Raw genomic sequence first — 23263 nt, 5'->3', positions numbered from 1 at the left:
CCCCGCCCCCACTGGACATCGAGGGAGCTCCGGCGTACACGGTCCGGACCATCTTGGATTCGAGACGTCGGATGGGGGGTCTCCAGTATCTCGTGGAGTGGGAGGGGTACGGCCCGGAGGAACGGTGCTGGGTGCCTAGGAGGGATATCCTAGATCCATCCCTCCTGACTGAGTTCCACCGTGGTCATCCCACGCGCCCTGCTCCGCGTCCTCCTGGTCGTCCCCGAGGCCGGGGTCGGCGCACGGTTGGGCCGCGCGTCAAGGGGGGGGTACTGTCACGGATTCTGCCGAGGCTGCTCCTCCTCCTTGCTCGGGCAGGCTTCGGCGTTCGTCGTCCCCGGAGTACTAGCTACCACCGTTGGATGTTTCGATGTTTGTTTGGTTTGGTCTGTCTGTTGCACCTGTGTCCGTTTGTGTCTAATTATGTGTCCTATAAGTTTTCTGCTTTGTGTATGTGAGTTTGTGTGTTGTTGTCCGCCTGTCCGTTGATGTCAGAGTTTTGTGCTCATTTAGTTAGTGTTTTACGCACTGCTTGCGTAATCTCTCGCCTCCAGTGTTTGAGGTCCGTTTATTTTTGTATTGTATATTTGACTAGTAAAGTCTGTTTGACTGAGCTTCTGTGTCCTGCGCCTGACTCCGACTCCGCATCCACATCAGCCCCATTGACAACAATTCTCTTATCCAAACGGATTACTAATTTACCTAGCTCTTATCAATAGCTCTTATCAAGTTGTAAATTACAGTGCATGGAGAATTATGTTATTTCTATCTTTGGGCCGCAGACTACCTCAAAATCACATGACTTGGAGATTCCAAAATTTCACCATTCCATCCCCTCCCAATACACTCCCATACGTTCTTACGGTAAAGATCAGGGAAATAACATTACTTCCAGTCAGTGGAGGCTACAATAACAGTGACTCATTATGAAAGGATTAAAATAATATTTGATTTTAATACGTACGTGTTGGTTGAAAAGGACAAGTAACATTAACAAAGGCAGGCTAATCTCTTGTGCTCTCTGCTAGGTCTCATTCAGAGAGCGGTCTGTACATTAACTCCTGTGTTGGGTAATGTTGACTGTGCAAACACCAGTCAAATATGTTTGCTTGGCAGTTAAACTGTCAAAAATAGAAAATTCTCTATACCCGCTTAGCGTTTCTGTCAATCATATTTCATACGATTGAGTGATTAATCAATTGATTAATCAATTATGTTAATATCCTCTTATCGGTATGATAACTTTTCTTTTAAGCGTATTTTACATATGAGAGCCATATTTATAGTACTACCAAGAGTTCAAGTCAAGTCCAATGCTTAAAAAATATCAACTATGACAGACAAATTGAGAAAAAAATATCCAGAAAATCACATTGTAGGATTTGTCATGAATTTATTTGCAAATTATGGTGGAAAATAAGTATTTGGTCACCTACAAACAAGCAAGATTTCTGGCTCTCACAGACCTGTAACTTCTTCTTTAAGAGGCTCCTCTGTCCTCCACTCGTTACCTGTATTAATGGAACCTGTTTGAACTTGTTATCAGTATAAAAGACACCTGTCCACAACCTCAAACAGTCACACTCCAAACTCCACTATGGCCAAGACCAAAGAGCTGTCAAAGGACACCAGAAACAAAATTGTAGACCTGCACCAGGCTGGGAAGACTGAATCTGCAATAGGTAAGCAGCTTGGTTTGAAGAAATCAACTGTGGGAGCAATTATTAGGAAATGGAAGACATACAAGACCACTGATAATCTCCCTCGATCTGGGGCTCCACGCAAGATCTCACCCCGTGGGGTCAAAATGATCACAAGAACGGTGAGCAAAAATCCCAGAACCACACGGGGGGACCTAGTGAATGACCTGCAGAGAGCTGGGACCAAAGTAACAAAGCCTACCATCAGTAACACACTACGCCGCCAGGGACTCAAATCCTGCAGTGCCAGACGTGTCCCCCTGCTTAAGCCAGTACATGTCCAGGCCCGTCTGAAGTTTGCTAGAGTGCATTTGGATGATCCAGAAGAGGATTGGGAGAATGTCATATGGTCAGATGAAACCAAAATATAACTTTTTGGTAGAAACTCAACTCGTCGTGTTTGGAGGACAAAGAATGCTGAGTTGCATCCAAAGAACACCATACCTACTGTGAAGCATGGGGGTGGAAACATCATGCTTTGGGGCTGTTTTTCTGCAAAGGGACCAGGACGACTGATCCGTGTAAAGGAAAGAATGAATGGGGCCATGTATCGTGAGATTTTGAGTGAAAACCTCCTTCCATCAGCAAGGGCATTGAAGATGAAACGTGGCTGGGTCTTTCAGCATGACAATGATCCCAAACACACCGCCCGGGCAACGAAGGAGTGGCTTCGTAAGAAGCATTTCAAGGTCCTGGAGTGGCCTAGCCAGTCTCCAGATCTCAACCCCATAGAAAATCTTTGGAGGGAGTTGAAAGTCTGTATTGCCCAGCGACAGCCCCAAAACATCACTGCTCTAGAGGAGATCTGCATGGAGGAATGGGCCAAAATACCAGCAACGGTGTGTGAAAACCTTGTGAAGACTTACAGAAAACGTTTGACCTGTGTCATTGCCAACAAAGGGTATATAACAAAGTATTGAGACACTTTTGTTATTGACCAAATACTTATTTTCCACCATAATTTGCAAATAATTCATTAAAAATCCTACAATGTGATTTTCTGGATTTCTTTTCCTCATTTTGTCTGTCATAGTTGACGTGTACCTATGATGAAAATTACAGGCCTCTCTCATCTTTTTAAGTGGGAGAACTTGCACAATTGGTGACTGACTAAATACTTTTTTTCCCCACTGTATATGCGTCTTGGCAGCTCTTTTGACGAACATTTTTACTTTCCTTTGAGTCGAGTTGGGCTGTAGGGAATTTCAGCTCAATCCAAGATAAACAGTAGTGGCATAGTAAGTCACTTATATGGTAGAATACAGAGTGAAGATATGAAACTGAACAATCAACTGCCGACAGCAAAGGTGCAACCATGCATTTGTGCTATCTGCTGTGCTTGCTTGACAACTACCATTCATGACATGACATATAAAAGAGATGCCATGAGCATGACTCGGGGTAACACAAGACTACTGTACATGTTATTTGTTCAGTGCTATATTATGGGCAGGTGCTATCTATGGGGGAAGCTAAACTGCTGCTTGAGACACAGATTTTTCAGCTATAGCACCTGGTGTACTGTATATGGAGTCCATCTGGCAGGTAGCCTACATGTAGATCAGGGATGGGCAACTTTGATGGGGGTAGGGGCCACAAAAAATATGAACTCATCATGAGGGGCTGCAGTTGCTCGTGGGTCTGTGTATCCACGTCGACATGCTGTACCTCACCAGTCTGAAACACCTGGATAAGAAAAGGCTAATCCTCTGGAGTGAGGATTTAGTGCCAACTTGATTTTAGTGCCAAGAAGCTTTTGGGAACTCAACAACCCCCTGGTTGTTTTCTCTTTATTTCATCTCATCTTGACTTGCCCTAATTCTCAAGAAAAGATACACCTGTGCCTTTTATGCCTGAACTACACGTACACATTGCTCAAGAGGTAACATGTTGATGAGTGACCATGACTATGCTGCAAACACTTGTAGATTGGAAGACTGCTTTGAAATAACAGTTGGAACATGAGATATTGCTTAATGTAGGACTATTTATTTTGTGAATTTCCATTATGTGGAAATGTCTGAAGTCTGAGTTCACACACAACCACAAACACACACACACACATACAACACACGCACACACACAGAGAGAGATTGAGATACACCCACGCGCTCCCACCCGCCCACACCACCTGTGATAATTTAAACGCGCCATGTAGCATATTGGGAAACTCTAAACAAACTATTTTCAGCTAAGTCAGCCCACCATGGATTCCAGCCTATTGGTTTTCTATAAAACCCAGAGTTGTCTTCTAAAACGGCCTGCTTTTTCACTCCGGGAATTGTTGACTTGGAGAGGTCGACAACATGAAACTGCTTATCGTCTCAGCGCTGCTGGGGTGCCTCGGTAAGTGGGCTTATCCATGCAAAGACAATTACGTATGGACAAATATCAATAGCAAGTGATTGCTTTAATTTATATTTCACAATTTTATCATTGCATTTCTTCTGTCCTCAGCTACGGCGTATGCTGCCCCAGCTGATAGAAATGTGAAATGGTGCGTAACGTCGAACCAAGAGTTGAAGAAATGCAAGGATCTTGAAGCAAAGGCGGCGCAGTTTTCATGCGTAGAGAGGGACGATTCTTTTGAATGCATCAAAGCCATCAAGGTGAGAGACTAACTACTTATATCAGAACCTCTACTATCGAACAGTATTGTGGTATCGTGTCGAATGCTGGTGGGTATTGCTGTCGATCAAAGAATCCCCTTAGGCTGTATCGTGTTTTAGAGACTTTTATTAAGACCACGAGGTTACAGCGTAAGTACAGACTCGCGATGTCCGGAGAACCAGACCCAAATAAATCTTTCTGCATTCTAACTCTTCGCCGTTCTTCCCCCCTTTATATAGCCTTCCAAGAGTTGAATGACTCCCTCTACTGTTCAATCCCCGTATCTTACAACCCACTTCCTGTCTGTCATATGTGGCGTCACGCTAAAACCTTCCCTCTTGATACCAAAAATGAACATTCTTTCAGTTCCATTTAAAACATTTAACACCATCATATTGTCAATACACTACATTCCCCCCTTTCGAGACAACCTAAACGTCTCGAAACCAAACAGAATAGGATTATCACAAGTAACAATTTATCTTATTGAGTATCTTTAACATTAAACCAAAAACATTCTTCTCTAGAGTGTAAATACTTTTCTATGTAATAACTGTTTATGAAGTGGGAATACATTACTATGACATATGAAGAAATCTCTATGGAGTGTAAGAGCGAAAAACTGTCCGGCAGCCATCTTTTCAGATATCCATCCATCAATCAAGACAGTAAAATTCTCTCACGGTCCCTCTGCCCCAGGCAACCACCATTCGGTACTCCAGATAACCTCATAACTCATGTAAATGCATTTGAAAGTATGATGCTACTAAATACACATGTAAGCCCCTGCAAACAAAATCCTATCCAAAAACATCCACTCTAAAGGCTGGTCAACCCATTGGACCTCAAAAGTGGACCTCTCCCTACCTAGACTTTCTGTCCCTAAGCATTCACCGAAATAAACAAAAACATCTAAGATCCTTACATGTAGTCAATAACATCAAACATCATTCTACAAAAATTAATACCTAAAAATATGACACAATTATGTATTACACATGTCTATATTTCATTGCAAACACTGGAATGTAGTCCACTACACTTCATCTCCCTGTAGTGTCCTCTTCCAATGGATTTGTTGATGAAATCGGCCACACCCTCCTTGTTTCATCTCCTCCAGTCATATTGTCCCTTCCCATGTTCCCCCACATGCTTCTGGAAGAAAAGAAAAAACCCCAACAGTATCTTTTGCAAAACAACATTTTGAAATTAAACATCAATATCCACTAACAATCTAAAAAAATGATATATAAATGATATATGAATCACATAAACCCATTCCCCCCTTGATTCATAAAAATCATACTAAAAATCACACTAATATTGAAAAAAATTGAAAAATGATCAAATAATCAAAAAGGATATTTATCCATCAGTAGTCCATCTAGACCTCCTCGTCCATCTTCGTCCAGATCAGGAACAATCAACAACGGCATCTGAGTGTTGTCTCCAGGCATCACAACACCAACCCATCTTAATATCATAGCTTTTGCAAAGGTCAGTAACAAAGTACAAAAGCAAAACATGACACACAACGCTATCAGAGCTGCGACTAAAATCTGAACCATCACTGCTCCTATTGGGCCTAACTGATCTTGCAACCAAGACTTCGCTGACCATCCAGCTTTCTCAGATCTCCCAAATGCATCCCTTATATTCTTCAAGGCATCTATAACACTCGTGATATTATCGGAACTATCTGGGATCAAAGTATAACAATCATCCCCCGTCAGATTCATAGCCAAACATAAGCCACCTTGTCTTGCCAAAATATAATCAAGAGCCATGTCATGTTTCAACAACGTCAGTCTGTGACTTCTTTGAGCATTTGACAGAAGGTGAAACCCTCTTATTGTTTCATTTGCAAAGCCCTGCAACGTATATGTAATATTATCAATATGATCTGCTAAGAATGTTACACCATACCATGGAAAAAGACCAAGTCCCCACTTCTCTCCCAGACTTATTCTCCAATGGTAGGCTTCAAGATTAGTAAATTTAGCCATGTCTCTTTTAACCCTATTTTCAACAGTAGTTTCAGATTGATCTGGGTTCGGTGCTGCTCCTCTTCTAATTGTAAAAACCTCATATGGCAACTTCAACGTTGACATGTAACAACACCCTTTCCATCCATAGGGTAAAAATATATATGCTTTATCACCACAAACCCACCAAATATCTCTAAAATTCCCAATAGTTGCATTGATAGGGAAAAATTGATCCGTCACCATCAAAGTCCTGCCCTTCTTACTACCTGGTGCATAAAAAGTTACATTATATTGGTCACCTTTACCCTTTCGTCCGTGTTTACCCAAAGTCAACATATACTCATCACAATCTGATATTCCCATGAACATACCATTTACCTCATCTGTATTATTAGAACAAATACAACTTTTAGCTCTCACTGCTCTCACCTCAAATGCTTCAGGGATCACTGTCACCTGACTTTCTTTACCATCTAACATATTCACATAGGGAAATTCATTTAACCAAGAACACTTATAACTAGGCTTATACAAATGGTGTGACAACGACATGTCTTTATCTGTCAATGCTCGTTGATGATACAACAGCCATCTCAACGCATAGGCCTGACACCCACCCGCCAATGGTTGAGCGACCGTCTGTAAAATTGAACCCCACGTCTCTGGTGCTGGAATTCTCAACAGACATGGACCCTCAAGATTCCTCACTGATCTTACAGCATGAGTTAATTGCTGGAACCAAAGATTTCTCCCTGCCCATTGATCTTTAATTTTCAAAACCGCCGAATCAAATCCATATGCTTTCCATTTAGCGTCTCTTTTCCCTACCGAGCGGGATTGATCAGATGTATCTTCTGATGTTAAGTTGAACCCAAAGAACCCATCCTGTTCTTCCATGATATTATCATATACTATTTCAGATGAATGTGACGTTCTGGCTCCGGGACTCTTAGTAGTGAGCCAGGGTTGTCATTTTCGTTTGGGTGTAGTTCTATGTGGGATCTAGTTGTTTCATTTCTATGTTTGGTTTTCATGTTGATTTAGTCATATGACTCCCAATCGGAGGTAACGAGTGTCAGCTGTCGGCTCGTTATCTCTGATTGGGAGCCATATTTATACTGTGTGGTTTCACCTTGGTTTTGTGGGTTTTTGTTTCCTTGTTGCTGTTAGTCATTATCAGTATTGAACTTCACTTTCGTCATATTTGGTTTGTTGTTTTGATCGTGGTTTCTTTATAATAAAGTCTACGATGTTCGCTCAACACGCTGCGCTTTGGTCTCCTCCTTTTGACGATCGTGACAGAAAAACCCACCATAAAAGGACCAAGCAGCGCGTCCAGGAGCAAAGGGTCTGGACATGGATGGAACTGTTGGACGGTAAAGGGTCCTGGACTTGGGAGGAGATCCTGGATGGTATGGATCGCCGACCATGGAACGAGACGGTGGAGAGGCGACGGCGAGAGGAGCAACGGCATCGGCAGGGCCATCGTCGGAAGGACGAGAGGCAACCCCAAAAAGTTTTTGGGGGGGGGCACATGGCTGGGGCGACTGAGCAGCAGGAGGCTGCCACAAGGCAGATTCAGAAGGCTACCAGGTTAAGGGGGCTGACGGAGGCAGAGAAGGGACGGATTCAGGAGGCTACCAGGTTAAGGGGGCTACTGGGAAAAGCAGGGAAGGAAGGTGTAGAGGCACGGCGAGAGGTACTGGGGTGTGTAACCAGTCCGGTCCGGCCCGTTCCTAATCCCGAGGTACAGTCAGTAGTGTGTGTCCCCAGTACGGTACGGCCTGTTCCGGCCCCTCGCACTAAGTGTACGGTGCGCGTCGCCAGCCCAGCCCGGCCTGTTCCTGAGCCTCATACGAAGCCTACGGTGCGCGTCGCCAGCCCAGCCCAGCCTGTTCCTACTCCACGCACCAGGGATACGGTGCGCTTCGCCAGCCCGGCCCGGCCTGTTCCGGCCACTCGCACCAGGGATACGGTGCGCGTCGCCAGCCCAGCCCGGCCTGTTCCTACTCCACGCACCAGGGATACGGTGCGCTTCGCCAGCCCGGCCCGGCCTGTTCCGGCCTCTCGCACCAGAGATACGGTGCGCGTCGCCAGCCCAGCCCGGCCTGTTCCTGCTCTCCGCACTAGGCCTCATGTGCGTCCCCAGGGTCCAGCATGCCCTGTTGCTGCTCTCCGCACTAGGCCTTATGTGCGTCCCCAGGGCCAAGCATGCCCTGTTGCTGCTTCCCGCACTAGCCCTGAGATGCGTGTCCTCAGCCCGGTACCTCCAGTTCCGGCACCACGCATCAGGCCTACGGTGCGTCCCCAGGGCCAAGCATGCCCTGTTGCTTCTCCCCGCACTAGCCCTGAGATGCGTGTCCTCAGCCCGGTACCTCCAGTTCCGGCACCACGCACCAGGCCTACGGTGCGCCTCAGACGGCCAGAGTCTGCCGTCTGCCCAACGGGGCCTGAACTGTCCGTCTGCCCAACGCCGTCTGAACTGCCCGTCTGCCCAACGGTGCCTGAACTGCCCGGCTGCCCAACGCCGTCTGAACTGTCCGTCTGCCCAACGCCGTCTGAACTGCCCGTCTGTACTGAGCCTGCAAAGCCGCCCGTCTGCCATGAGCCTTCAGAGCCGTCCGCCAGACAGGATCAGCCAGAGCCTTCCGCCAGACAGGATCAGCCAGAGCCTTCCGCCAGACAGGATCAGCCAGAGCCTTCCGCCAGACAGGATCAGCCAGAGCCTTCCGCCAGACAGGAGCAGCCAGAGCCTTCCGTCAGACCGGATCAGCCAGAGCCTTCCGCCAGACGGGATCAGCCAGAGCCTTCCGCCAGACGGGATCAGCCAGAGCCTTCCGCCTGCCATGAGCAGCCAGATCCGTCAGCCAGCCATGAGCAGCCAGATCCGTCAGCCAGCCATGAGCAGCCAGATCCGTCAGCCAGCCATGAGCCGTCCAGCCAGGATCCGCCAGAGCCGTCCAGCCAGGATCCGCCAGAGCCGTCCAGCCAGGATCCGCCAGAGCCAGCCAGCCAGGATCCGCCATTTAGTCAGGTGCTGCCCCTTAGTCCAGTGCTGCCCCTTAGTCCAGTGCTGCCCCGTAGTCCGGTGCTGTCCCTCAGCCTGGTGCTGCCTCTTAGTCCGGTGCTGCCCCTTAATCCAGGTGGGTTTAAGTGGAGGGTGGTCATTGGGAGGAGGTTAAGAAAGCGGGTAGTAACTATAGTGGGGTGGTGGTCAAGCCCGGAGCCGGAACCGCCTCCGGGGAGCAACACCCACCCAGCCCTCCCCTATTGTGGGGTTGTGAGGCGCGGTCGCAGTCCGCGCCTTTAGGGGGGGGTACTGTGACGTTCTGGCTCCGGGACTCTTGGTAGTGAGCCAGGGTTGTCATTTTCGTTTGGGTGTAGTTCTATGTGGGATCTAGTTGTTTCATTTCTATGTTTGGTTTTCATGTTGATTTAGTCATATGACTCCCAATCGGAGGTAACGAGTGTCAGCTGTCGGCTCGTTATCTCTGATTGGGAGCCATATTTATACTGTGTGGTTTCACCTTGGTTTTGTGGGTTTTTGTTTCCTTGTTGCTGTTAGTCATTATCAGTATTGAACTTCACTTTCGTCATATTTGGTTTGTTGTTTTGATCGTGGTTTCTTTATAATAAAGTCTACGATGTTCGCTCAACACGCTGCGCTTTGGTCTCCTCCTTTTGACGATCGTGACAATGAACCTATATTGTTTCCGATGACTATTTGCTGAGTCATTTCCGTGACATCGTTTACTTTTAGAAAAGTTGTTGTTGGTGTCGGTATCATACCTCCTACATTTGTTATTGCCGTCGTACCCCCAAATCCTTCCAAAGTTACCATTAAAGTAGTTAATGTCTTTTGTTCTAACATTGGTGCTGACACTATTGGATCCCTTGTAATCAAATGCGATATATTTATGGCTTTACCAACTGTCAATGTTGAAAGAGTTAAATTGCTTCCCACTGTTGTTCTAACAGACTGACGTGTTGGTGTTATTGTTGTTACTTCATTCCTAGTTTTCGTAACGTTTTGGTCTGACTTTTCTCCTAACTGGTCTAGGCCTATTTTGTCCAACCGAATAACTAGCTTCTCCTTTAACAGAGTTGCCCTTGGCGGTTTCTGCTGCTTCACCTCCCACTGAAATATTCCCTGTTGCTTCTGGGACGTATTGAAAATCAATTTCCCCAAATCCTCCTTCCTTTCCACCCCCTGCATAGTCATCTCTGGTATTATCAGAAGTGTCACCATTATAAACGTTAACCCCAACATTGACAATCTCTCCCTCTTCCTGTTCTCCCCTATCTCCATCCTCTCTCTCTGCGCGTAGCACCTCTTCTGTAGGTGCTTTAACACAATGTGACAAATGATACCACGTAGGAGACCCCTTAACCTGGACAGCTGTTCCAGTACTACGAACCACTTCAAATGGTCCTTCACGACGTTCGTTATACCACTTCCTTCTGAATACCTTTACGAATACTTTGTCTCCCGGTTGTACTGTATTCCTCTTATCCTCCTCAGGCGCCTTCTGCACCCCTTCTTGTCTTTGCCTGTCAGAAACATATGTGGACAACTTTTTATGAAAATTGGCCATATATGTAACGTACGCTCTCATTTCATCTTCCAACAGGGCCAAGCTTGGACCCTTTCCGCTTGTTCGCAAACAAGGCGTTGGCATCCTTCTTCCGGTTACCAACTCATGGGGTGTCATACGTAGATCACGTAACTCACTTGAGCGACACACCATTAGTGCTAAAGGAAGCGCCGCTATCCAGTTTAGACCTGTATGTTGACAAATCTTCACAATGCGATTTTTCAAGACACCGTTCATTCTTTCACACATCCCCTGACTTTGTGGGTGATAAACTGCTCCAAGACGTTGCTTAATTCCCAATTTTTGCAACATCAATTTTACTGATTTATCCACAAATTCTCTTCCATTGTCTGAGGATATTCGATCGGGTAATCCCCACCTGCTTATGACTTCTCTACATAAGAACTTGGCAACCGACTGAGCATCCTTACGCTTGGTTGGACAAGCTTCCGTCCATCGTGAAAATCTATCTACAACCACCAACATGTATCTTTTCCCATCAACTGGTTGTATCATATCAACAAAGTCAATGACCAACTCACGCATAGGACCCCTTGGTGTAGGAATGTAACCTGGATGAACAGGTATCCCTCTTCGAACATTATTTTTAAGACAGATAGTGCATCTTCCTATCAAATAATCAATTTGTTCAAACAAATATGGAGCCCAAAAACCATATTCCTTTGTGATCTTTCTGTGAACCTCCCCCCTCGCAACATGAGCTAACCCATGTGCTTCTTGAATCATCAGACCTAGAAGGTCTAGAGGCGCTACTATCAACCCCTCATGGTTTCTCCACAGACCAGTAGCATCTTTGACCGCTCCTCGGTCTAGCCATAGCTGTTTGTCAATCATAGAAGCGGTTTCTTGCATCAAAATTACATCTCGAAGCGTAATTTTGTCTTCCAAGTCCACTACATGTGTCACCAGCAAAACTTTCCCCAATTTATCAGCTCCTGCGACGGCCTTTGCAGCTTCATCAGCAGCTTTGTTCCCTTGTGTCACTCTTGACATATCTGTCTTGTGAGCTGCACACTTAGCTATCGCTATCTCTGTAGGCTTCATCATAGCATGCAACAGTTTCATTATTTGTGCATGATGTTGTATCGGAGAACCATCCGTTTTCTTGAACCCTCGACCTTTCCATACCGCCCCAAACAAATGACATACACTATGTGCATATGCTGAATCAGTGTATATGGTTACTCGCTTTCCTTCTGCTAACAAACATGCTTCTGTTAGCCCCACAAGTTCAGCAAGTTGTGCAGATGCAGGCTGTGGTATTACTTCAGCCTTTTCAACAACAAATCCCGTCCCTCTGCCTCTAACTACTGCATACCCAGCAAATAATTTATCTCCCACCCGATAGCAAGACCCATCCGTCCAATACTCCAGGTCTGCCTCACGTAATGGAAAGGCTTGTAAATCTGATCGAAGCCTCGAATATCTCTCTGCTTCCTGGACACAATCATGTGGCTCACCATCCTCGGAAGTTGGTAAACTCTCGGCTGGATTTACTGTATCACATCTGACCAGGGTGACATCCTCCTGCTCTAAGAGTCTATGATAGTCTCTGAGCCTAGGCATAGTCAATGTATACTTCCCATAGTTCAGAAGATTTCTGAGACTATGATGGGTAAGAATTGTCACGGGGTAGCCCATCGTGACCGATGATGCTTTGTCATACATTGAATATACCCCCACCATTGCTCTGTAGCACAGTGGTAACCCTAGTTCTACCTCTGAATAAGCAGTAGAGTAGTAGGAAATAGGCTGAGGATTCGTCCCCATGCCTGTCGGTTGACAAAGAACCGCACACGCATATCTACCTCCAGTAGAAGTAGACACATATAGCAAAAAGTTCTTTGAGTAATCTGGTAGTGCAAGTGCAGGTGCCTCCTGCAACCTCTGTTTGATCGTTTCAAATGCCACATGACCTTCCTGTGTCCAGGAAAGATTGCTATGAAGTTGACCACTCTCAGTACCCCTCACCATAGCCCTCAAACTAGTATAATCCTCTACCCAAGCTGAGGAATAACCAGCAATACCCAGAAATGTCATCATTTCTCTGACTGTTCTAGGCTTTGGAGCCTTACGAATAGTTTCCACCTGCTTGTCCGAAATGTTTCTGTGACCATGAGTTATGTTTTGACCTAAATATACAACTTTCTCCTGACAATATTGCAGCTTTTTCTGTGACACCTTGTGTCCCTTTTCTGCCAATACCTGTAGTAATTTAATTGAGTCCCTATGACATGTTTCCTTATTTTGTGAGCAAACCATTATATCATCCACGTATTGAATGACAGTGCTCTGCAATATCTGATCTATCCCTACCAAATCTTCCTTCAGTACTTTATTGAAGATGTGCGGCGAATGCCGGTACCCCTGTGGCATTCTATTGTACTCATAAAACTGTCCCTTATAGGTGAACCCAAATAAATCCTGACTCTCTACACTAAGTGGAACACTGAAAAATGCTCCACATAAGTCCAGTACTGTAAAATGTGTCGCATCCGGAGGAACTTGAGCTAACAAGGTATGAGGATCTGGCACTTCTGCTGGAAAGTCAATCACTATCTCATTTACTGCTCTCAAATCATGAGCTACACGATAACTTCCATCTGGTTTTTTTACAGGCCACAAAGGCGTGTTACTCCGAGGGTTTTTTGTTGTCTTTAAAACCCCTGCTGTCGAAAGTCCATCAATTTGTGGTTCAATTCCTTTGATTGCCTCCTCTTTCAATGGATACTGATTTTTCCATGGAGGTTTGGCTCCTGGTCGAAGTTCAACCTTCACAGGTTGGGCTGATTTCACAAGTCCAATATCCGTACTATGCTGAGACCACAACCCTTCTGGAACTTGTTGCAACATCTCCTCTTTCATAGGGTCTGAATCAATCTTCATATTGCAAATAGATTCATGTGTCATTCCTACAGCCTGTGGCTCTCCTTGTCCTTGAGCCGAAATCATTATTTTAAGAAATCGTTGATCTTCACTTCTCCAGATCGCCAAATTTTCTTTCGTTGGTCTGAAACTAAGTTTCTCTGCTTCTGTCATCATTTCTCCCATTTGCTTTTGCTCATAGCCTTCTGAAACCAACAAGGTAACATGTGGCACACTCTTCTCAATATCAAATTCTCTATTCAGATAATCGTCTGTGTTTATCTTCATAGCTGCTCCTTGTGGTCCTAAAATAATGCAACTTGAGCTAAGTTGAACATTCTTCGGTTGATGACTCAACCATTCCTCTGAGTGTGGTTGAGCCGCCTTCTTGAAATACTTAAGCGTACAATGGAATGGATATTCCGGAAGCTTCGCCTCCGGCATATTTGCAACAATAAATTCTTCCCATATCTTAGCCTGCTTCATAAAATCTTCACTGAGATTTCCAATCCAGAATACTGAAGACGAATCCATCTCCGTCATCATTGACAATTGGTAAACCTTTTCCTTTGGCATTTCTATCAGACAGCCGTCTGGTGTACATCTGATTGTACAGTTCAACTTACACAATGCATCTCTTCCCAATAATGCCACAGGTGTATGTTCTGATACCAGTATGGGTATTGTAATTTTTTGATCTTTATAGCATAACTCAATTGGTTCCGTAAGAGGAATCAGCTGTTTTACTCCCTCAAATCCGATTGTCCTAACGAGTTGATTGGACATAGGGAGATGTGTAGCATCTTCAGGTCGAACACAGGTGAACGCTGCTCCGCTATCCGCCATTACTTCCAATGGTCGGTTGTTTATTTTCACCTCAATTGTTGGATCTTTTTCCGATCCTGACGCTACCAGCTGACACCCCCCTTTCGAATCATCTAGGCACCTCTAGAATCCTGGCTCCGGACCCCTGTAGGGGTTCACCGGTCCTCCAGATGATTTTGACTGGCCCCTGTATCTTCCTCTGAAATTCCCTCTGATGTTTCCTCCTGACCAATTGCAGTGCCTGGCATAGTGACCATCCTGTCCACAATTATAACACACATCTTGAGATTGCTGGAAGTGTGGTTGAAACCTTCCTCTTTCTTCAAATCCTTCTCGTCCTCTTCCTCTCCAATTTTGTGTCTGTCCAGAAATTGGCTGTGAATATGAATCAACTGGTGCCGTCCTTGGTGGCTGATACACTTGCGGTTGGAACTGTTCTGATTGAAGCTGTGGCAGTGATTGTTGGTTTGGTGCATACTGACTCTGCATCACCACAGCTTGTTTCTTATCCTTTTTATTCTCCCCCAATTGTAGTTGATTGAGTTTCCTGAGAGTTTCTTCGTCCTGCTCTTTCTGGTTGAGTTCCTTTTTCCTGTACAGATCCACTTGATGAGCTATGTGATCGGTATAGACACCTTTTGTCATGCTTCCAAGTCCAACCACTTCTGCCAGTTTGTTTCTTACTGGTGCGGGCAGTCCCATTTGCAGTTTAGCTCTCAAAATTGACTGCTCAATTTGACTCACATCTGGATCATTTCCAGTAATATTTCTCCACACTTGATGAACTCTTGACACATAGGCTCTCGGATTTTCTTGTTGGCCTAGTGGGTCAATCAGAATATTATCAGGATGCACATTTGTTGGAAATGTATCTTTCAATGCTCTCCACAGACGATTCCTACTTGCAGCCAACAATTCAGGATCGTTCACTGCCGTCCCAACATATCTCATGAGTCCAGCCCTCTGGAAGACTTCTTCCATATCTGGAATCCCAATGAGATTAGCCAACAGTCTTTTAACGTCTCCTATGGCAGACTGTGTTCCCACCGTAATTTCTTCCAATTTCGAAATCCAAGGATAAGCCCCATTCTGAAGAATAGGCAGCTTCTCAAGTATGTTCGACATATCGGTATTTTGCAACGGCTTATATTCAAAGTTTTGACCTCGAATGATAACTGGTACCATTTTGCTCGGGGTATCTTTCCTTGACCTTAATGCATATTTTGTCTCATCTTTCCCAGATTCTCTTCTCAGCTGTCTCTCCTTCCGTATGGTCAGCGTCTGGAGTTCGTCCTGTAACTCTCTTACTTCTCCTGCAGTCCTTGCACTCTTCAGTTCTGATAAGCATTGGTCTATATCTCCGTCTATTTCTTCTGCGACAGTCTTTGCAGGATAAACTCCTTTCGAATACGCAGCACCTTCAGTCTTCTCTTTATCGCTGTCTTCATCTTTGCTTCCCTCAACACTCGAATATATTGTATCCTTCTTCTTCGCATCTTCCTCAGCACTGTCATATCTTGTATCCTTCTTCTTCAAACCTTCCTTACCCCTTCTCTCCGTTCTGGCCAACCTCCGTTTGATGACAGGATCATATCCACCCATGATCCCCTCTAAATCACTCTGATCATCATCGTCCTCATCCAGTTCCCTCCTACTTAACCTCATACCACCCTTAGTTTTCAGACTTCTCGTTTTCTTTCCACCTTTGGTGCTTGGATGCATTTTTACGGTCGTTTCTGCTTGTCCCCTCTCTATTATTTGTTCATCTTCATCTCTGATGTAATAATCACCTTGCTGAAGGATCACTGGAAGCTGAGGATAAGCATCCCTAAGCTCGACTTCCTTCTCATAAGGTGGGGGTCTTCTCGCCGAATCCATATGTGCGAAAGGTATACCAACCTCTACCCTCAGTTTCTCTGTCGACGTCTCTTCCTTTAGCCTTTTCTCCATACCTTTACTTCCCTTGTCGTTGGTATCTTTCATCAGTTTTTGTCCTTCATCTTCAAACAATTTAAGAACACCCAGCTCCCTTTGTCTCTTCTCTTTACGTCGTTCCTTTTGTTGTCCCTTCTTCTGATCTGCCTTGTAAATCGACAGAAGCACTTTCATGATGTTGATAACATCCGGATTAAGAGTCCCTTCCACTGGCCAGGGTTGTTCAATGTCAGGCCAACGTTTGTTCCATTTGCCGGATAATGTCGCAATACCCTTAACTAAAGGATTACTATGTTCCACTATATTAACCGGTGTAATAACTTTCATAGCCTTGCTATCCTTTCTCCCCATTGTAAGTACTCTTTTATCTTAACTATTTTATTTTAGCCTATATAGCCTATGGCTCCCCCCCCTTTAATTATTAATATAACCTAAACAACCCGAGAGAAAACAAAGATGTTTTTTTTTTTTTTTTTTTTTTTTTTTAATTAAATTTAAAAAAAAGAAAATATGAATAGTAAAAATTTAAAAAATATGAATAGTAAAAATCTCAAAAATATGAATATTAAAATTTTCCCCCCCAAAAAAATATGAATATTAAAAATTAAAAAAAAAAATATGAATATTAAAAAAATTAGAAAAATATGAATTAAAAAAATTAAAAATATGAATATTAAAAATTTAATTAAAAATAAACCCCCCTAAAAAAAAAAAACAATTAAATTATTCAATTAAAATTTTAATTAACAACTATGAATAGTTATGAATAATTAAGACCAATTTTTATTTCTACACCTATTTTACCAATTTAGGACCCACTTACCTTAACCCCTCCGGAAAGTGAATACCAGTAGTCAACTTCCACAGAAATCCAAAGAACATGGAATTCCAATCTACAACATTATCACCCCAATAAATTCCATTGTTTAATATGCACCCAAGTATTTTAATATCACAGAATACAGAACTTCCAATCTACAACAATACCCCACCAATAAATTCCCTTGTTTAATATGAACCCAAATATTTCAATATCACAGAATAAGGGACTTCCAATCTACAACAATACCACACCAATAAATTCCATTGTTTAATATGAACCCAAATATTTTAATATCACAGAATAATGTCAGTACCTGCTTTCCAACCGAATCCCCCAGTCAGGCCCAGTAATGCACAGAGACCCAAAACTGTAACTTTTATTCACTGATCAGTCCGTTGCCAAGCGTCTAAGAGAGTGTCATTGCATCCAACATCCTATGGAAAGATTTTGTAGACAAAAAAGTACTAGCCTGATTTTGAATGATCCTCTGCCTGCGTCACACCTTGTCACGTCACGTCACGCACACGTTAGCCCCCTCTCTCTCCTTTGCTCCGTTCTATAGCCTCATATAACAAGGGAAGAAAACAATACAGCCAAGCATTTAAAGTTTACACTTAACCAAGTTATTCACATTCAATATTCCCCACTCATATTTGCTACCAACCGGAACCCAGGAATAAATAGATCGCTCAAAACATTTTAAAACCTGAACCCAAGACTAAATAGATCGCTCAAAACATTTTAATTTTATTTTAATCCGTCATTTAATTCAATGCATTATACTTCGTCAACATATATTTAATTTATAAATTTACTACATCTCAACCAATAGTTTAACGTTCCAATAACAGTTACTTTAAGGATTTTAAAAGATTCGTGTCCACTTTGCTTCTTGGTAGCTATTAAACCCCTGTAAGGAAACCCCAACGAAACCCCAAAGCCACCATTTTGTTTTGTATGCTCAGCACGGCCACATGTCGTAGTTTTAGCCCTGTAAAATCACGTACATGCGCACATCCATTCAAGCCCATGCTTACCACACAATAGAACGCCAATAGAACGCCAGCATCCTACCTCAGTTTCTCTATTTTACACTTACAATCAGACAATTACAAAACAAACCTTACATTTGCGTAGAACTCTGAATTCCACCCAAATGCAAACAAATTTAAGAGGCTTAAATCCATCGCAATGGCCCTCTAAGGATACGTTAGCATGTAGCACACAACACAATTAGCATTAGCATTTACCTCAGCCACCATGTAGAATATAGCATGATTCACACTCTAGCATTAAAAAAATTAGCCTTAGCAACGATGTACCACGTGGCCTGAAACAATCAAGCATTAGCCACGAGGCACCACGTGGCCCAAAACAATCCAGCCTTAGCCTTAGCCTCTAGCTAACTGCGGCCTACGACACAATCACACATCCGGCGCTTCCCTTAAAATATAACCGTATCCTTGCACATAGTTACCAATGAAATAACCTCATCATTGCCCAACGTTACCAATGAAATAACCTCATCATTGCCCAACGTTACCAATGAAATAATCTTATCCTTTTTCCCCTAAATTTCTCATTGCCACTCGTTACCAATGAACTAACATTTTAATGCTCTAAATCCTCATTGTCTATCGTTACCAATGAAATAATCTTATACCGTTCCTTTTGCTCTAAATTTGTCATTGCCCCCAGTTACCAATGAAATATAAATTTTAGAATATTTTTAAAGACCCGTAATCGACCGCAACACCCCACATCAACAACGATCCAAGTATTTTTAATCTGTACACCTTCAATGCCCTCTCCCCAATCAACGAAATCACTAATGCCCAAATTTTGTGAGTAATCTCACCTTTAAAGCCGGCTTGGACAGTAGTCACCTCGCGTCTCAGGCAGGAACCAGAACAATGCAGTCAGAATCTCGGTAGGACCTCCATTTGTGGTATCGTGTCGAATGCTGGTGGGTATTGCTGTCGATCAAAGAATCCCCTTAGGCTGTATCGTGTTTTAGAGACTTTTATTAAGACCACGAGGTTACAGCGTAAGTACAGACTCGCGATGTCCGGAGAACCAGACCCAAATAAATCTTTCTGCATTCTAACTCTTCGCCGTTCTTCCCCCCTTTATATAGCCTTCCAAGAGTTGAATGACTCCCTCTACTGTTCAATCCCCGTATCTTACAACCCACTTCCTGTCTGTCATATGTGGCGTCACGCTAAAACCTTCCCTCTTGATACCAAAAATGAACATTCTTTCAGTTCCATTTAAAACATTTAACACCATCATATTGTCAATACACTACAGTATTTTAATGTATGACTTTTGTCATATCTGACTTGTGCGTGTTCTTGTGCGTTTTACCTTAGCGCCAGCAAGGTCAGTGAATACAAAACTCCATGGAGTTGCATCGTTACACACATGTTACATGCATGGTCATGTAAAGAGAGCGTTTCATTTATGGATTTATGCACCTAGTTCGACAAAAGGTTCAAATTACTGGTCTCATATAGAATAGATAGCAGCCCATGTGTAATTTCCAGCCAGCACCAGTTGAGCCACTTGCATAAACAACCTTGTGAGGCACAGGTCTATTGTTGGAGTTTTTTCTGTCTTTCTCCTTCACCGATGTCTCTCTCTGTGTCCCTGACAGGGGGGTGAGGCTGATGCCATCACTCTGGATGCAGAAGATATTTACATAGCTGGCCTCCACCCCCACAACCTGCAGCCCATCATTGCAGAGGACTATGGTGAGGGTAAGCATCTCAATACCAAGTTCAAGATTTCCTTGAAGTCTTTTTCTGTTAAATTGAATATGTTATACATATTGTTCACTATAAGGCTTGGAGAAATGTTGAATCTATGTCTATTGGTGAATGGAAGAGACTGGGTATACAATGGCCCTTAGCACTTCAGTTGCACAGATAAGCAAACAGAAAGTTGATGATTTTGTACTTTGAATCGGATCAAATGGTTTCTGTCTGAATCTGGTTTCTGGCCGTTGTATTGATGGCTCCTCTCCTGTCCATCAGACTCTGATACCTGCTATTATGCCGTGGCCGTGGCCAAGAAGGGCACTGACTTTGGGTTCAACGACCTCCGTGGCAAGAAATCCTGCCACACCGGCTTTGGCATGTCAGCAGGCTGGAACATTCCCATCGGTACCCTGGTGACTGAGGGCCAGATCAAATGGGACGGCATCGATGACAAACCTGTGGAGTCGGGTGAGTGGCTGCACTGCTTTGGGGTACTTTTTTAATTTCATTAATCTAGCAGGGACTATTATGCATAATAATCAACATCTCAAACATAACTGAGACTTGATAGAGTTATCTAAACAGTTGCCGTAGTCAATTGTTACCCAGTGGGGAATGTTTGGATTGTTGATGTGTTTATTCCTCTGTCAGTTGTGTGGGTAAAATATGTGTTGTATATACTGTATGTTCTGAACATACTGTACAGGGACTGTGTGCTGGTATGCTTAATCCTATCATAGGGTTTTCATAGTCAGCGTGTGTTTCTCATGTGTGTGTATTTGTTTTGCAGCGGTGAGCGACTTCTTCAATGCCAGCTGTGCTCCAGGAGCCCCTAAGGGTTCTAAACTGTGCAAGCTGTGTAAGGGAGACTGCTCCAAGTCTCACAGTGAGCCCTACTATGACTACGCCGGGGCCTTCCAGTGAGTACCAGTCTCTTCTTACCCCTCCTAGATACACCATTAGCATCTCTGAATAACTCCATGCTCTGTACACCCATACCTCTCAATCTACCCATTTGGAATCGGCAGATATTTTCCAACCTTCTCCTTTCTCATTCTATCAGTACTCTCTATCTCCCTCTACCTGCTCTGGATTGGTCACTAACTGTGTGTCTCTTCCCCCCACCAGGTGCCTGAAGGATGGAGCTGGAGACGTGGCCTTCATCAAGCACCTGGCTGTACCTGGTGAGTTTTTAAAGCATTAGCTAGCATACTGCATACCGATATTGAATTACAACTGTAAAATGCAAACTCTGCATCTAGAATTACAATTACAATTGTGGCAAACTATGTTAATGCTTACAGTGCAAATGTCCAAACCGCTCACACGTCACCTACTATGCAACCTCCTATTACCTGCTTGCAGCCGCAGAGAAGGCCAACTACGAGCTACTATGCAAGGATGGCACCAGAGCTCCCATCGACAGCTACAAGACCTGCCACTTTGTCAGAGTACCCGCCCACGCTGTGGTCAGCCGCAAGGACCCTGACCTGGCCAATCGCATCTACAACACCCTGGTGGCCGTCAAGGTACTGGACATCACTGTCACCTGTCATCACTGTCACCTGAGTACTGATCTAAGATCAGTTGAGCCTTATAGAGCATTACGAATAAGATCGCATACGGGGAACCAGGGCCCTCATTTATCAAGCATTTAGCAGCATTTACTTTTAAATTGTTCAATAAACAATCAGTCTTGCAGAATGTGCGGCCAGTGTTTGACACTCGCTCTAGGCGGCATGAATTTTTTACAGCAAAAGTTTAAAACATTCTGCCAACACCTGTACAGAAATGTGATCAAATTTCCCATTGTGCTTTAAAAACGGTCATGGCTCAGTTCCAACATCTCCAAGTCATACAGCAAATGAGGGCGTTTTTGTTACCATCAAAGGTGAATGGAGGGCATTTTCCAGGCGGGGTTGTAACGCTCGTTTACGAGCCCAAAAATATAGTATGGCTCTGATTTATCAATGAAAACATGCCATATGTTTGATAAATCCCAATACTTTGTTGTACAAATAAATCCTAGAAGCTCCATGCACACCAGAATTTAGTGAGAAATGTACACACGGTTGATAAATGAGGCCCCAGGTCCCAAATTAGAACTCCTACTCTGAGATTTTTCTGACCATGTGACCTGGGGGCCCAGAGTGTTTCCACCTCAGGTCACATGTTCAGGATAAACTCTGGGCCCTAAATATCACACCTGACACTGACAGATACACCAGGATGCACATCAACAAAATCATACAGAAATGTGTGCTAACTCATTTGTGCCCAAACAGGGATTCAACCTGTTCTCTTCCGATGGTTATGCAGCGAAGAACCTGATGTTCAAGGACTCCACCAAGAAACTAGTGCAGCTTCCCATGACCACTGACTCCTTCCTCTACCTGGGAGCTGAGTACATGAGCACCATCCGCTCCCTGACGAGAGGTGAGGCCACACATGCACGCAAATGCTCGCACGCACGCACACACACACACACACACACACACACACACACACATGCAAGCACACACATGTACTTTACGCAACAAACACACACACACACACACACACACTCAAACACACACACACACACACACACACACACACAAACACACACCCACACCCACTCATGTCTTAGGCTGTTAGGTCATTGCAATCTCCCCAACATTTGCTTTTCAGCGCAGGCCACAGGTTCCATCTCCAGGGCCATGAAATGGTGTGCCTTGGGCCATACCGAGAAGACCAAGTGTGATGCCTGGACAATCAACAGCGAAGGAAACGGTGGATCCATGATTGAATGCCAGGACGCACCCACAGTGGAGGAATGCATCAAGAAGATCATGGTAAGGCTATGGGAGAAGAGAGGTCCACTGTGTTCTCTATAGCTCAGTTGGTAGAGCATGGCTCTTGCAACACAGGATAGTGGGTTCATTTCCAGGGACCTCCCATACGTAAACAATTTATGCACGCATGACTAAGTCACTTTGGATAAAAGCGTCTGCTAAATTGTATATATTTTTATTAGAAGGTGGGGGTGGAGAAAACGTTTTAATAGCAAGGTGTGATGTGCACTTTATAGTTTTTTTTCGAGAGTAATTCCTTTAATCTAATTTTCTTTCTTTCTTTCCCTCCTTCCACTATTTATATTTTG

At 44.1% G+C, this 23263-nt stretch overlaps 1 protein-coding gene across 1 annotated transcript in view; it reads left to right on the top strand.

Moving 5' to 3' along the window:
• The first annotated feature begins 3935 nt into the window (after positions 1-3935).
• LOC311146272 (uncharacterized protein) overlaps positions 3936-23263 on the top strand; it is a 41196-nt gene continuing 21868 nt past the window's right edge. Inside the window, exons 1-9 of the mRNA XM_084182767.1 lie at positions 3936-4046; positions 4158-4309; positions 20019-20121; positions 20398-20589; positions 20912-21041; positions 21250-21305; positions 21487-21650; positions 22407-22557; positions 22792-22955. Of these exons, the coding sequence (XP_084038893.1) occupies positions 4007-4046; positions 4158-4309; positions 20019-20121; positions 20398-20589; positions 20912-21041; positions 21250-21305; positions 21487-21650; positions 22407-22557; positions 22792-22955 (1152 nt within the window). The 5' untranslated portion in view covers positions 3936-4006. The remainder of the gene's footprint in view (positions 4047-4157; positions 4310-20018; positions 20122-20397; positions 20590-20911; positions 21042-21249; positions 21306-21486; positions 21651-22406; positions 22558-22791; positions 22956-23263) is intronic.

The sequence above is a fragment of the Coregonus lavaretus genome (genome assembly GCF_964263955.1).
Source record: "Coregonus lavaretus genome assembly, chromosome: 19".
In the NCBI taxonomy this organism is placed as follows: Eukaryota; Metazoa; Chordata; class Actinopteri; order Salmoniformes; family Salmonidae; genus Coregonus; species Coregonus lavaretus.
Note: the sequence above shows the minus strand (reverse complement) of the source record. Positions and strands in the feature narration are given on the sequence as shown.